Source organism: Lithobates pipiens, unplaced genomic scaffold, assembly GCF_037356315.1.
Source record: "Lithobates pipiens isolate NorthernLeopardFrog02 unplaced genomic scaffold, aLitPip1_a1.2 Scaffold_30, whole genome shotgun sequence".
Classification (NCBI taxonomy): Eukaryota; Metazoa; Chordata; class Amphibia; order Anura; family Ranidae; genus Lithobates; species Lithobates pipiens.
In genome coordinates this window covers 20,634,194-20,648,587 of record NW_027507791.1, presented here as the reverse complement: position 1 = coordinate 20,648,587, position 14,394 = coordinate 20,634,194, and the positions used below count along the sequence as shown (strand labels likewise).

Genomic DNA, 14,394 nt, shown 5'->3' with positions numbered 1-14,394 from the left:
CCTAAACTTACCTACTCTACAGAACAAAAATCCTATTCTAGCACCTACCTAGGTAGAGGGTGCTACACAAGCAAAATGTGACAGTTAGCAATCCCAGCTTTCCATGAATGTAACAATTTTGAAACTGTTAAATCAATGGGTTTTGTTCCGCTTTATTATTTACTGCTGTTCAGGGGCTCTGGGCTTCGGCAAAATGGTGGCCTCCAGCATGAAGAAACAGGAGCAATGCTGGAGGAAATTTACAGCACACACAAAATTTTTGTAGCATTATTACTAATGTGGAATGTATGTTCCTTGCTAAAGAACGTTCATTTTTATCAGGTTGTTATGGGCAAAGTTCCAATTTAACCGCTTCAGCCCCGGAAGATTTTACCCCCTTCCTGACCAGAGCACTTTTTGCGATACGGCACTGCATCGATTTAACTGACAATTGCACGGTCGTGCGACATTGCACCAAAACAATACTAATGTCCTTTTTTTCCCCACAAATAGAGCTTTATTTTGGTGGTATTTGATCACCTCTGCGTTTTTATTTTTTTGCGCTATAAACAAAAAAAAGGAGCGACAATTTTGCTATGATAAATATCCCACAAAAATATATAAAAAAATTTTTTTTTCCTCAGTTTAGGCCAATATGTATTCTTTTAAATATTTTTGGTAAAATGGCAATAAGCGATTCGTTTGCTCAAAAGTTATAGTGTCTACAAAATAGGGGATAGTTTTATTGCATTTTTATTAAAAAAAAATTTTTTTATTAGTAGTAATGGCGGCAATCTGCGATTTTTATCGTGACTGGGCCATTATGGTGAACAATTTTGACACTATTTTGGGACCACTGTCATTTATACAGCGATCAGTGCTATAGAAATGCACCGATTACTGTGTAAATGACATTGGCAGGAAAGGGTTTAAACACCAGGGGGGGCAATCAAGGGGTTATTTGTCTCCTAGGGATTGATTCTAACTGTGGGGGATGGGCTACCTAGGACATGACAGCGATCACTGCTCCCGATGACAGGGAGCGGTGATCTCTGTCACGGCACTATGCAGAACGGGGAAATGCCTTGTTTACATGCTTAAACACTTTCGGACAGCCGATATACGTTCTAACATTGAAGAGGAATATCTTTGTTATGGCAGCAGCTAGCTGCTATAACCCTGCTATCCTCTTCTTTGGCCGGCAGTCCGGTTTCCGATAATAGTGGTCTCTGCGGCAGATTTCCCGCGAGATCACTTTTATGGGTCGGCTCCAGTACCCTCCGCCGCTTACCGGAGCCATCGGTAGAGGCAGGGGCGATTGGATCCTTCTTCAGGCATGGTATGGAAATAAGTGAGGGGAGGATGGCTACCCATCTCCATACCATTGCAGGGACGTCAAAACTTCACTTCCCCTCATAGCTCTTAAAGAGCCATTTTTTATTAAAAATTTTTTCAAATGACAAAATTCTTCTTTTTTTTTTTTTTTTTATTGCATTTTAGTGTACATATGAGATCTGATTTCTTTATGACCCCAGATCTCATATTTAAGAGGACCTGTCATGCTTTTTTTCTATGTAAAGGGATGTTTACATTCCGTGTCATAGGAATAAAAGTGACACCATTTTTTTTTTTTAAAGAACAGTTTAAAAATAAAAAAGGTAAAATAAATAAGAAAACATTTTTTTAAACGCGCCCCATCCTGCCGAGCTCGCGTGCAGAAGCGAAGGCATACGTGAGTAGCGCCCGCATATGAAAACCGTGTTTAAACCACACATGTGAGGTATCGCCGCGATCAGTAGAGCGAGAGCAATAATTCTAGCCCTAAAGGTAAAAGTTTGTCGCCATTCCACGAGCAAGCGCAATTTTGAAGCGTGACATGTTGGGTATCAATTTACTTGGCGTAACATTATCTTTCACAATAAAAAAAAAAAAAAAAGAATTGGGCTAACTTTACTGTTGTCTTATTTATTTTTTTCAAATAAGTGTATTTTTTCTAAAAAAAAAAAAAAAGTGTGCTTGTAAGACCGGTGCACAAATACGGTGCGACAGAAAATATTGCAATGTAGCTATTTTAATCGCTAGAATTTTTTTTTACAATGTTTGGGGGCTCGAAGTAATTTTCTAGCAAAAAAAAGTTTTTAACTTGTAAACACCAAGTCTAAAAAAGAGGCCTGGTCTTTAACCAGTTCCCGACCGGCGCGCGCCGATGTACGTCGGCAGAATGGCACGGGCAGGCATATTGGTGTACAAGTACGTCCATTTTTATATGCCGCCCTGCTATCGCTTACGCGAGTGCGCCGGGGGCGCACTCGCGTGCCGGTCGGGACCCCCCGTGAGTCTGGTCGTGGGTCCCGGGGTCTCGATCGCTGCGGGGATACCCTCGATCGTCTCACGGGGCGGCTGAACGGGAAGATGCCATTGTAAACAGCATCTCCCCGTTCCGCCTAGCAACAGGTGACGCTGATCTCTGCTCCATGTGATTGGAGCAGAGATCAGTGTTCACTAACACAAAGCCCAGCCCCCCACAGTTAGTAACACGCCCTTGGGAACACTTAACCCCTACACTGCCACCCCCTGGTTAACCCCTTCACTGCCAGTGTCATTTACACAGGAATCAATGCATTTGTATAGCACTGATTGCTGTATAAATGACAATGGTCCCAAAAATGTGTCAAAAATGTCTGATGTGTCCGCCACAATGTCGCAGTCACAATAAAAAAAAATCGCTGATCGTCGCTATTACTAGTAAAAAAAAAAATTATTAATAAAAATGTCATAAAACTATCCCCTATTTTGTTAACGCTATAACTTTTGTGCAAACCAATCAATAAAATGCTTATTGCGATTTTTTTTTACCAAAAATATGTAGAATACGTAACGGCCTAAACTGAGGGAAAAAAAATGTTTTTTTTTATATATTTTTGGGGGATATTTATTATAACAAAAAGTTAAAAATAATGTGTTTTTTCAAAATTGTTGCTCTATTTTTGTTTATAGCGCAAAAAATAAAAACCGCAGGGGTGATCAAATACCACCGAAAGAAATTTGTGGGGAAAAAAAGGACGTCAATTTTGTTTGGGAGTCGCGTCGCATGTCCGTGCAATTGTCAGTTAAAGCGACGCAGTGCCGAATCGCAAAAAGTGGTCTGGTCTTAAGCCAGCAAAATGGTCCGGTCTGAAAGTGGTTAAAGTGGTTGTAAACCCTTACTGAGCACTTTTACCTACAGGTAAGCCTAGATTAAGGCTTACCTGTAGGTGCAAGAAACATCTCCTAAACCTACATGCGCATGCTTCGTAGACAGCAGGGCGCAGGTGGACAGAGCGTGCCACTAACCGCGATCATACCGTTAGTGGCGGCTCCTGCACGCATGCGCGTGAGTGACATCATTGCGACCCCGGCCAATCACAGCGCCGGAGCCACGATACCCAGAAGGAAGATGGGTGCTTCGTGGAAGAGACCCGGTCCTTAAGTAGTTAAGAAACGCTGCTGTATGACAACATTCCAAACTGATCTTTCTTGATTTAAGACAATCAGTGGATGTAAAAATGCTATTTCAATTTCAATTTAAAATCCCGGAATGAACTGTAAAAAAAAAAAAAAAAAAATCTTTGTGCAGGAGCATTGTTGTGTTGGAGAATCCGCTTGTCAGGCCAGAGTTCTTTACCTGTAATCTTTTCAGAATTGGAAGTAACAGTGTTGGTTGCCTGTTCTACCATATTCTCTCTATCTACTCATAGTGAACTATCCCAATGTGATAATAAAAAAAAAAAAAACACAAACACCACACAAGTATCATATGAGGGGGCTCGCACTTTGTCCACATTTGCATTCGCCCTTTGCGGTTTTTTGGCTGCCCACTTTTTGCGCCATCGTAGACCTCTTCCCATCCCGCCTTCACCACTTGAGCTCCAGAAGATTCTACCCCACTTCATGACCAGGTCATCTTTTGCTATTCGGCACAGCGCTATTTTAACTGGTAAGTTGCAGGGTCATGCAACGCCGTACACAAACAAAACTGATGTAATTTTTTTCAAACAAATAGAGCAGGGATATGCAATTAACAGACCTCCAGCTGTTGCAAAACTACAAGCCCCATCATGCCTCTGCACTGGGTGTCATGCTTGTGGCTGTCAGAGTCTTGCTATGCATCATGGGACTTGTAGTTCTGCAACAGCGGGAGGTCTGCTAATTGCAAATCCCCGAAACAGAGCTTTAGTTTGGTGGTATTTGATCACCACTGGGTTTTCTATTTTTTTGCAATTAAAAAAATAAATAAAATAAAAAACAAAAAAATTTTTTTACTTTCTGCTGTAAAACAACTCCTTAAAAAAAAAAAAAAAAGAAAAAGAAATAAAAAAAATATACATATTTATATATACAGAGTACACACAATAAAAATAAAAAATGTATATCAATAAACTGTTTTAACCACTTAAGGACCAGAAGAATTTGCCCCCTTAAAGACCAGGCCATTTTTTTTTGATACAGCACTGCGTCACTTGAACTGACAATTGCGTGGTCGTTGGACTCTGTACCCAAACAAAATTGACATCCTTTTTCCCCCCACAAATAGAGCTTTCTTTTGGTGGTATTTGATCACCTATGCGGTTATTATTTGCGTGCTAAACAAACAAAACAAAAAAGAGACTTTTTTGCTATAATAAATATTCCCCCAAAAAGATATGAAAAACAAATTTCTTCCTCAGTTTTTAGGCCAATATAGATCCTTCTATATATTTTTGGTAAAAATAAATAAAAATAAAATTGCAATAAGCATATATTAATTAGTTAAATTAGCGCAAAAGTTATAGCATCTACAAAATAGGGAATAGATTTATGGCATTTTTATTGTTATTATTATTACTTTTTTTTTTTTACTAGCAATGACTGTGATCTGCAATTTTTTAGCAGGACTGCGACATTGCAGCATACACCTAACTGACATTTTTGACACTTTTTTGGGAATCAGTGCTAAAAAAATATGTACTGTTATAGTACTAATGAAGGGGTTAACACTAGGACAGTGGTGGTGAACCTTGGCCCCCCAGATGTTTTGAAACTACATTTCCCATGATGCTCGTACACTCTGAAGTGTAGTTGAGCATAATGGGAAATGTAGTTCCAAAACATCTGGGGTGCCAAGGTTTGCCGTCACTGCACTAGGGGCAGTCAAGGGGTTAAATGTGTTGCCTGCAGGTGTGTTCCAACTGTATGGTGGATGGGCTGCCCTGTCAGAACGGAGATTTGCCTTGTTTACACAGGCAGATCCTCGTTCTGTCACTGCAACGAATGATCGCGGGTGGCCGGCGGACATCGAGTACAATGACGGTGGCTGGTCGGCAAGAGGTTAAATTGTCATATAAATATATAATTGAAATGAAAGGATAAGTTCACCTTTCATAACATCTTACATGTTATAAATGCACTGGCCCACACGCCCCTCCCCCCAATTTCCGCTGTGACAGAAGACCATGTCTGCTGCCACAATAAAAAAAAAAAAAAAAAAAGAGGACGTGGCCGGGTGGGCATTTAGGCTGGATTCACATCTATGCATTTTTAGTGCTTTTTGCATTTTGCAGATTTGCACTACAGTCCATATACCATGGTTTCCTATGGAACACGTTTTGTAGTGTAAATCAGCAAAATGCAAAAAGCACTAAAAAATGCATAGGTGCCAATCTGGCCTTAAAGGTAAAGCAGAGATTTTGGGTCTGGTCTATAGAGCTTCCTATAAAGAGGACCTGTCATCCTTATTTTTATTAGAAGAGATGTTTTCATTCCTTGTAATAGGAATAAAAAAAAATAAAAAAAAGGGGTTACAAAAAACAAAAAGTGCCAGAAAAGGCTGATCTTCAAGTGGTTATAGAGGAAAGAATCACGTTTACCAAATACCTGACACAGGCGGATGTTTTCATATGGGTGAGCCTCCTCATGTAAACGTGCTTTGGATTCCTGTTTCTCCCCGTGGACAATCAGTAATGGTTTATTCCTGGAAATAGGAAGATATCAGCAGTGTGAATTAATCTCGATTGTATAATACGTTTAAAAAAAAAATTCTGTTGTCCATCAGCTCTCAAAAAACAAAACAAAAAAAAAAAAAAAAAACACAGCTTTCAAAGTAGCCAGCTTAACCTCTTCAACTCTGGAAGATTTACCCCTCTTTCACGACCAGGCCATTTTTTGTAATACAGCACTGCGTTACTTTAACTGACCATTGCGTGGTCGTGCAACGCTGTATGCAAATAAAATATTTTCCACAAATAGAGCTTTCTTTTGGTGGTTTTTGATCACCTCTGCAGTTTTTATTTAAAAAATATAAAAAAGACTGACAACTTTGGAAAAATAAAAAATATTTTTTACTATACGCTATAAAACATATCCAATAAAAAAAAAAAAAAAAAAACGTAAAAATTAAAATGTATTCATAAATTGCAGCCAATATGTATTCTGTTACATATTTTTGGTAAAAAAAAAAAAAAAAATCCCAATAAGCGTATATTAATATATGATTGGATCAATTATAGCGTCTACAAACTATGGGATATATTTATGGCGTTTTTCTTTATACTAGTAATGGTGGCGGTCAACGACTTAATTTTTGAAAAAAAATATATAATTTTTTTACTGTATGCTATAAAACATATCCTAAAAAAAAATGTCAAAAATCAATTTAAGCCAATATGTATTCTGCTACATGTTTTGGGGTAAAAAAAAATCCCAATAAGCATATACTGACTGTAGACGCTATAGTTTTTGTGTAAACCAAACTATGGGATATATTTATAGAATTTGTATAGTAATGGTGGCGGTTAGCGATTTTTAGCGGTACTGCAACATTGCGGCAGACAATTCTGACACCAAGTGACACTTTTTGGGGACCAGTGACACCAATACAGTGATCAGTGCTAAAATGCACTGTCATTGTACTAATGACACTGGCTGGGAAGGGATTAACATCAGGGGCGATCAAAGGGTTAAATGTGTGCCTGGGGGGGGTGCTTTTTTACTGTGTGGGGGAAGGTGCTTTGGCTGGTGGAAGATGGAGATCTGTGTTCCTGCTTAGCAGGAACACAAGATCTCCATCTTCCCCTCTCACAGAACAGCGGTCTGCCTTGTTAACATTCATCCTCAGATGGACCCGCAAGGTGCCGGCGAACATCAGGTTTGCTGGACCCACTGATTGGCTCCCGATGTATCCAATCACAGCAGGAGTGGGCCGCCAGCGGCACGTGCGCACACCCCGGACCCAGTGTACAGGTATGTGACTTTGCACAAAAGGGCCGCCCTGCCACAGTATATCTGCGTGGGGCAGTCCTGAAGTGGTTAAAGGGTAAATTCTCCTTTTTACAAAAATAAACATAAATTGAGACCCCTTCCACACAGAGCGGGCTCCACTGGAGTCTGCCTACTCAGTGGTGAATCTGTCCGCTGGTCCAGCAGATGGCTGGTCTGTGTCCGCTGTCCTCTATGGACGGTCGGATGTAAACGCCTGTCCGTTTACACCCAACTGCCATCCGATCCGCCAGACAGATGGGGAACAGATCCCCCATCCGTCTGTTTTTAGCAGACAGGATAGGATGTCAGCGGGTGTCAATGGACACATGGTTATTAACACCAGCTGCTCCATAGTGGAGACTAGAAGGTCCAATCGGGTCCGTCTGAAAAATGAACATGAAAACCTTATCAGTCCGCTAGTGTGAAATGGGACGAACATCCACACCCCCCCCCCCCCCCCAAGACTCCGCTGGCTGCGATGCTTCGTACTGCCAGTGTAGTGATCCATTCAGTGCAATACAGAGCCCCAAAGTGATCCATCATAATGCCCGCAATTAAAGAGGAACTCTGGCCAACCTTTTTTTTTTGGCCCGCTTAACTGATGGAGGCATCTGGACATTTCAGATATTCACCCATCCAGTGGATCCAGCGTTGATCCGCTGAAACCATCTGATGCCCAGACAAAGCTCCGCCCCGCCATGTTTTCTCTGACGTCATCGAGATGGGCCTGTTGTCTCTTCCGGCTTCAGTGGGCGGCCTCTTGATAGGCCCGTCCCCTCCTCCTGTTCTTGAATGAAAGGCTATGCCTCCTGGGATATGTGACATACAGTACATATCTTGGGAGGCAACGCGGGCAGCGTGTGCGTCATTCGCCTAAAGCAAGTGACGTGCATGGGGAGGCAGGGCAGACTATACATTAAAAAACAAAAAGAAAACAATGCCCTATTTTTGCAGAGAAGGGGTACATCCTCAGGAGGGTGAAGGTGTGCTTTAAAAGTGTCTGTAAACCTTAGACATTAAATATGAACAAAGCATATCCTTCTATAGTGTCTACTTGTCTCTTTTCAGAGCACTAAGTGTCATTTCTGTCTGATGCCTCTTTTTCCTGCCATCAGCACAAGTCACTTCTAATAAGTTTTCCTGACACCAAGAGAAAAATGGTGACAGGGGAGGGAGCTCCAGCACACAGCCTGTGACTGCCATCCTAAGCACTGTCTTGAAGCACAGACAAGCCATATAGATTCTGCACTTTTAACAGATGTAGAGGAGAGAAGACCGCAGATAAACAGGTATAACTTATGTAGGAAGATTCGTTTCATCTCTGTGCATCACTGGGGCCAGTCACTGCAATCAAATGCTTGCCACGCGGCCGTACTGACCAATGAGAAGCGCGTGCGGGTCTTCTGCCAGTAAAGTGTGCCAGAACAAAGAAGTACTTCTCATTGGTCAGCGCAGTCCCATGCTCATACTGACCAATGAGCACTTGCCATTATAAGCATTACAATGGATACTCTGTGTATTGTGGCATCAGTTCACTACACTGGCAGCACAGGGCATCAAAGGCTCCTCCTTTAAACCCCCTTGGCACCTCCTGGCCCTTTAGGGGTTGCAGATGACGGGAGTAGGGGTTTATGATCATGTGACCCATGATTGGAAAGCTTTCGGTTAGCTGCCAGTAACTGTGGCAGGAGTGCACAGGACGCACATTCTCGGCATAGCTGTTTTTACAATATGCGCCCGCTCTGCGCCAAGGCCCCCCCGTCCAGAGGCTGCATATTTACGTGCCGTCGGCAACAAGAGGTTAAGGCTTACAATCGGACCGCAGAGTCCCCTCTAGATTTATCCAACAAATATAGAGAGCGTGCACCTGCCTGATTGGATATCAGACGGGTTCCATCACACTACACAGCGATAGGTACATCTACAATCATATTACACTGTGTGAGGCCATCTTATGTGTGTGGAAAACCACAAAATTATAGACGCTCTCACCTACCGGAATTCCTCTGGATACTGCTTCACCAGCCAGGGGATATTTATGCAGTAGTTAAACTAAAAAAAAATATAAAAAAAAAGATACAGATATTGTAAAAGCACAGACACAGGCTTATATAATTGATCAATAGAAAACATCATCAACTCCTAACTGATGAACTATGTACACTGTGCTATACATGACATACCCTAGACTGCTGCAATATACACAGTGGGGAAAAATTTTGTAAGTTTGCCCAGTTGCAAAAGAAATGAAGGGTCTATAATTTTTATCATAGGTGTATTTTATATGATGGAGACAGAATATCAACCCAAAATCCAGAAAAAAACACGATACAAATGTTATAAATGAAAATGCAGTTCAGTGAGTAAAATAAGTATTTGATCCCCTACCAACCAACAATAGATCTGGTTACCAAAGACTGGCTACAGTAGGTGCTCATGAAGTACACAGATTAGCCCTGCGAATGTAAGAAGGTGCTCCTAACAACAACTCGTTATGTGTATAAAAAGACACCTGTCCACAGAAACTCTTTCTTCCATTCAGGCCGGGTTCACACTGGTACAACAAACACTCCGACTTTGATTTTCACACGTCATGCGACATGAGCTCCCAATGTTTCCCTATGAGAGCCGTCCTTAACTTGTCCGACACAAGTCGGCCCAACTTTGAAAATGCTCCCTGCACTACTTTGGTCCTCCTTCAGCCCATTGAATATCACTGAAGTCGAATCAAAGTCAGATCGTCGCCCTAACTAATCCAACTTTGGCATACAACTTGTGCTCTGATGATCTTGAAGGGGAACTCTACAGCAAATTTAAAATAAAAACCGGCATGGGTTTCCCCTTCAAGAGCATGCCAGGCCCTTCGGTCCGGTATGGATTTTAAGGGGAACCTCCACGCTGAAAAAATTGTCCGGCAGGTCAGGAAAGGGGGCGGGGATGAGCAAGCGCCCCCCCCCCAAACCATACCAGGCCGCATGCCCTCAACATGGCGGGGTGGGTGCTTTGAGAGCAGGGGGGCCCTGCTCTCCCCCCACCCCAAAGCACCTTGTTGATGAGGACAAGGGCCTCTTCCCGACAACCCTGGCCATTGGTTGCCAGGGTCTGCAGGTGAGGAGCTTATTGGAATCTGGAAGCCCCCTTTAACAAGGGGGCCCTCACCCTGTGTGAATGAGTATGAGGTACATTGTACCCCTACCCATTCACCTAAATAAAAAGTGTCAAAAATAAAACACAGCACGCATGTTTTTAAAGTAATTTATTAAGGCAGCTCCGTTGTCTCTTCTGATCTCTTATCCCCTCTCCGGCTCTTCTGCCTCCTCCACTAATGTCTTCTAGCCCTCTCCGGTTCTTCTCCCTCTGTCTTTTGCCTCTGCTGGGTCTTCTCCGCTGTCTTCTCCCTCTGTTCTTCTTCCAATGTTGACTGGACGCTCTCTCTCTGTCCCGCTCTAAAGCTGGGTGCGTAGTGTGCTACCACTTATATTGGCATGGGGCGGGGTCACGGGAGGCCCACCCCTTATGACGTCACCGACCGGGGCATGATGGGGCGGTCATGTCAGAAGGGTGGGGCCTTCAGATTACATCACCCGGTGACCCCGCCCCATGTCAATATAAGTAGTGGCACACCACACACCCAGAATTAGAACGGGAGAGAGCATCGAGTCTACATCAGTAGAGAAAGGACAATGGAACAGTACAAGGAAATGCCTGTGAGCAGCTACATTCAGCTGCACAGGGAAACCATTGCCGATGAAAGGAGGGACCCTCAATGTCTGGATAAGATGGTTGCTTATAATCAGGACATTAACCACTTGCAGACCGGGCCATTTTGCTGGTCAAAGACCAGACCACTTTTTGCGATTCGGCACTGCGTTGCTTTAACTGACAATTGCGCGGTTGTGCGACGTGGCTCCCAAACAAAATTGACGTCCTTTTTTTCCCACAAATAGAGCTTTCTTTTGGTGGTATTTGATCACCTCTGCGATTTTTATTTTTTGCGCTATAAACAAAAATAGAGCGACAATTTTGAAAAAAAAACGCATTATTTTTTTACTTTTTGTTATAATAAATATCCCCCAAAAATATATAAAAAAACTTTTTTTTCCCTCAGTTTAGGCCGATACGTATTCTTCTACATATTTTTGGTAAAAAAAATTGCAATAAGCGATTATTGATTGGTTTGCGCAAAAGTTATAGCGTTTACAAAATAGGGATAGTTTTATAGCATTTTTATTAATAATTTTTAATTTTTTTTTTTTTTTACTAGTAATGGCGGCGATCTGCGATTTTTATTGTGACTGCGATATTGTGGGGGACCCATCGGACATTTTTGGGACCATTGTCATTTATACAGTAATCACTGCTATATAAATGCAGTGATTCCTGTGTAAATGACACTGGCAGTGAAAGGGTTAACCAGTGGGTGGCAGTGTAGGGGTTAAGTGTTCCTAGGGGTGTGTTACTAACTGTGGGGGGGTTGGGCTTTCATTTAGTGTACACTGATCTCTGCTCCAATCACATGGAGCAGAGATCAGCGTCACTAGTTGCTAGGCAGAATGGAGAAATGTTGTTTATACAGCATTTCCTCCATTCGGCCGCTCCGTGAGACGATCGTGGGGATGCCCGCGGCGATCGAGTCCGCGGGTCCCGCGACTGGACTCACGGGGTCCCGACCAGCGCGGGAGTGCGCCGCGCTCCCGATGGCAGGGCAGCATCGAATATTGGACGTACCTGTACGCCAATATGCCTGCCCGTGCCATTCTGTCGACGTACATCGTCGTGCGCTGGTCGGGTGGTTAAGCAATCTAAATAGTGCTTAGCTTAAAAGTTTATAGGTTTCAAATAAAAGGGTAAGTTTTTAGGTTTAACTGGAAATCTACTTTAACAATGTACACTGTGCTATATATGGCATATCCCAGACGTAAGAACGATGTACACTGGGGGGAGATTTACTAAAACTGGATCACCCAGAATCTGGTGCAGCTAGAAACCAATCAGCTTCCAGGTTTTATTATCGAAGCTTAATTGAACAAGCTGAAGTTATAAGCTGATAGGTTACCATGCACAGCTGCACAAGATTCTGTGTAATCAGTTTTAGTAAATTTCCCATTGTGCTATACATGACATATCCCAGACTTAGGAACTATATATGCTGTGCTATATGTGATATAACTCAGATGAACTATGTATGATGTGCTATACATAACAACCCTAACAATCCTAAACAGGTAAAAAAAACGTTAGACACTTGTACATTCATACCACCAGGCAGTGGCGGCTGTTTTTTTTTTTTTTTGTTTTTTTTTCATCCGCACCCAATCCTCGCCCCCTCCTCACACTTAACCCCATCAAGTGAGCTGGGCTTCCATCCGGGCGATGGCTTTCCGTCCATCACTTTCCGTGGGCTCAGGGTGCAGTGCTCTGCCCCACCCTTTTTTTGAAGCCTATTACAGCCTCAGGCTCTAATCACGTGCTTCCAAAAAAAAATAAAACATTGGAATCCATGCGTCTGGTGCCCTGCATGTAAATTAGGGGGTCGGATGCATGGATGGGGGGGGTAACCCCTAATAGACGGGCCACCCCTGCCACCAGGTATGTGCCCCATCCTGGTAATTGAATGTGGCATACTTCTGTTATTACACTTCAGAGGTTGAGTTCTAGATACACACAACAAGCCTAAAAACCCGGACTTGTCTTTCTATTGGCTTCCTGTAATTACCTGAACAGCAGCTCTGCCGACTTTGTTCACCAATCACGTCTTCCTCAGAGGTCTCTCCAGTAGTACAAATGCAGACATCAGCCTGAGCACAGGCATGCCCGTCACACCAGCTACACCGCTGTCCGGCACCTGACCAGGCCAACATTCCAACTCTACATCTCCAGAGAGAGCTGTCAGGGCTGGGCTCAGCCCTTCCTTCTCTGAGCTGGTCGCTCGGCTGTCGGCTAATTGTCAGCTCCCATCTCTCAACAGTTACTCAGCTGTTGATGATATCCTACTCATCAGTCCTGCCTACTTAAGCCGTCCAGTCCAGAGGATCTCTGCCTTCCCCTTGGTCAACATCACAGCAACTATCTCCTGCATTCCTGTTCTAGACTTGCTTTGCTGACATCCCTTCTAGCTCCAGATCCTGCTTCCTGTTCCACTACATTGATCCCTGACTTCTGGCTTGGCTGACTATCCGTTCGGGTTACTAAACTTTGGTTATGTTTTGACTACGTTTGTTCTTTTTTCTTATTATTAAAACAAGTGTGATTTAACTGTACTTCTATCTCGACCTGATTTCATGGTTTCTAACAAGAGCAAAGCGGATCTGTGGGCACATCTGTCGGCACACCTGAATGTTTTATCGTTTCCTATTGGTTGTTTTGAACTCCAATATCTGTATATTGTGGTGTATCCCTATCTGTATGTCTGTAACAATATTCATACCTGCACAGAGGAGACCAACGTCCCAAACAGGGGAGACAGGATATCTGCCGAGGAAAAAGATTTTCAATTAAAAATGGATTTCAGTCTGGAAAACAAAAATCAGGGAATTAACAACTTCAATACCAGACCCCCCCCCCCCCCTTTCCTGCCCAGGCCAATTTTCAGCATTTAACGCTGTCATACTTTAAATGACAATTACTCAGTCATCCAACACTGTACCCATATTAATTTTTTATTGAAAAAAAAAAAAAGAGTTTGAGACAGATGAGCTTTCTTTTGGTGGTATTTAACCAATTGACCTGCGGAAGATTTACCCCCCCATCATGATCAGGCTATTTCTTGCGATACAGCACTGCGTTACTTTAACTGGCAATTGTGCGCCGTGCAACGCTGTACCCAAATAAAATTGATGTCTTTTTTTTTTTTTTTTTTTTACACAAATAGAGCTTCCTGTTGGTGGTATGTGATCGTCTCTGCGTTTTTTTTTTGCGCTATAAACAAAAAAAGACCGACAGTTTTAAAAAAAAAAAAAAACTGTATTTTTTACTTTCTATATTTTTCATTAAAAAAAAAATCACAATAAGTGCATATTGATTGGTTCAATTATAGCATCTACAAACTATGGGATATATTTATGGAGTTTTTATTGATGAATTTTTTTTGTTATACTAGTAATGGCAGCAGTTAATGCCTTATAGCGGGACTGCCATATT

General features: G+C 42.4%; 1 protein-coding gene across 2 annotated transcripts in view; it reads right to left on the bottom strand.

Moving 5' to 3' along the window:
- TDP1 (tyrosyl-DNA phosphodiesterase 1) overlaps nt 1–14,394 on the bottom strand; it is a 165,657-nt gene that overhangs the window by 130,284 nt on the left and 20,979 nt on the right. For both annotated transcript variants that reach the window (XM_077463750.1, XM_077463751.1), the window contains exons 3-5: nt 13,682–13,725; nt 9,251–9,306; nt 5,872–5,968 (exon numbers count right to left, since the gene is read on the bottom strand). In XM_077463750.1, coding sequence (XP_077319876.1) covers nt 5,872–5,968; nt 9,251–9,306; nt 13,682–13,725 — 197 coding nt within the window. The remainder of the gene's footprint in view (nt 1–5,871; nt 5,969–9,250; nt 9,307–13,681; nt 13,726–14,394) is intronic.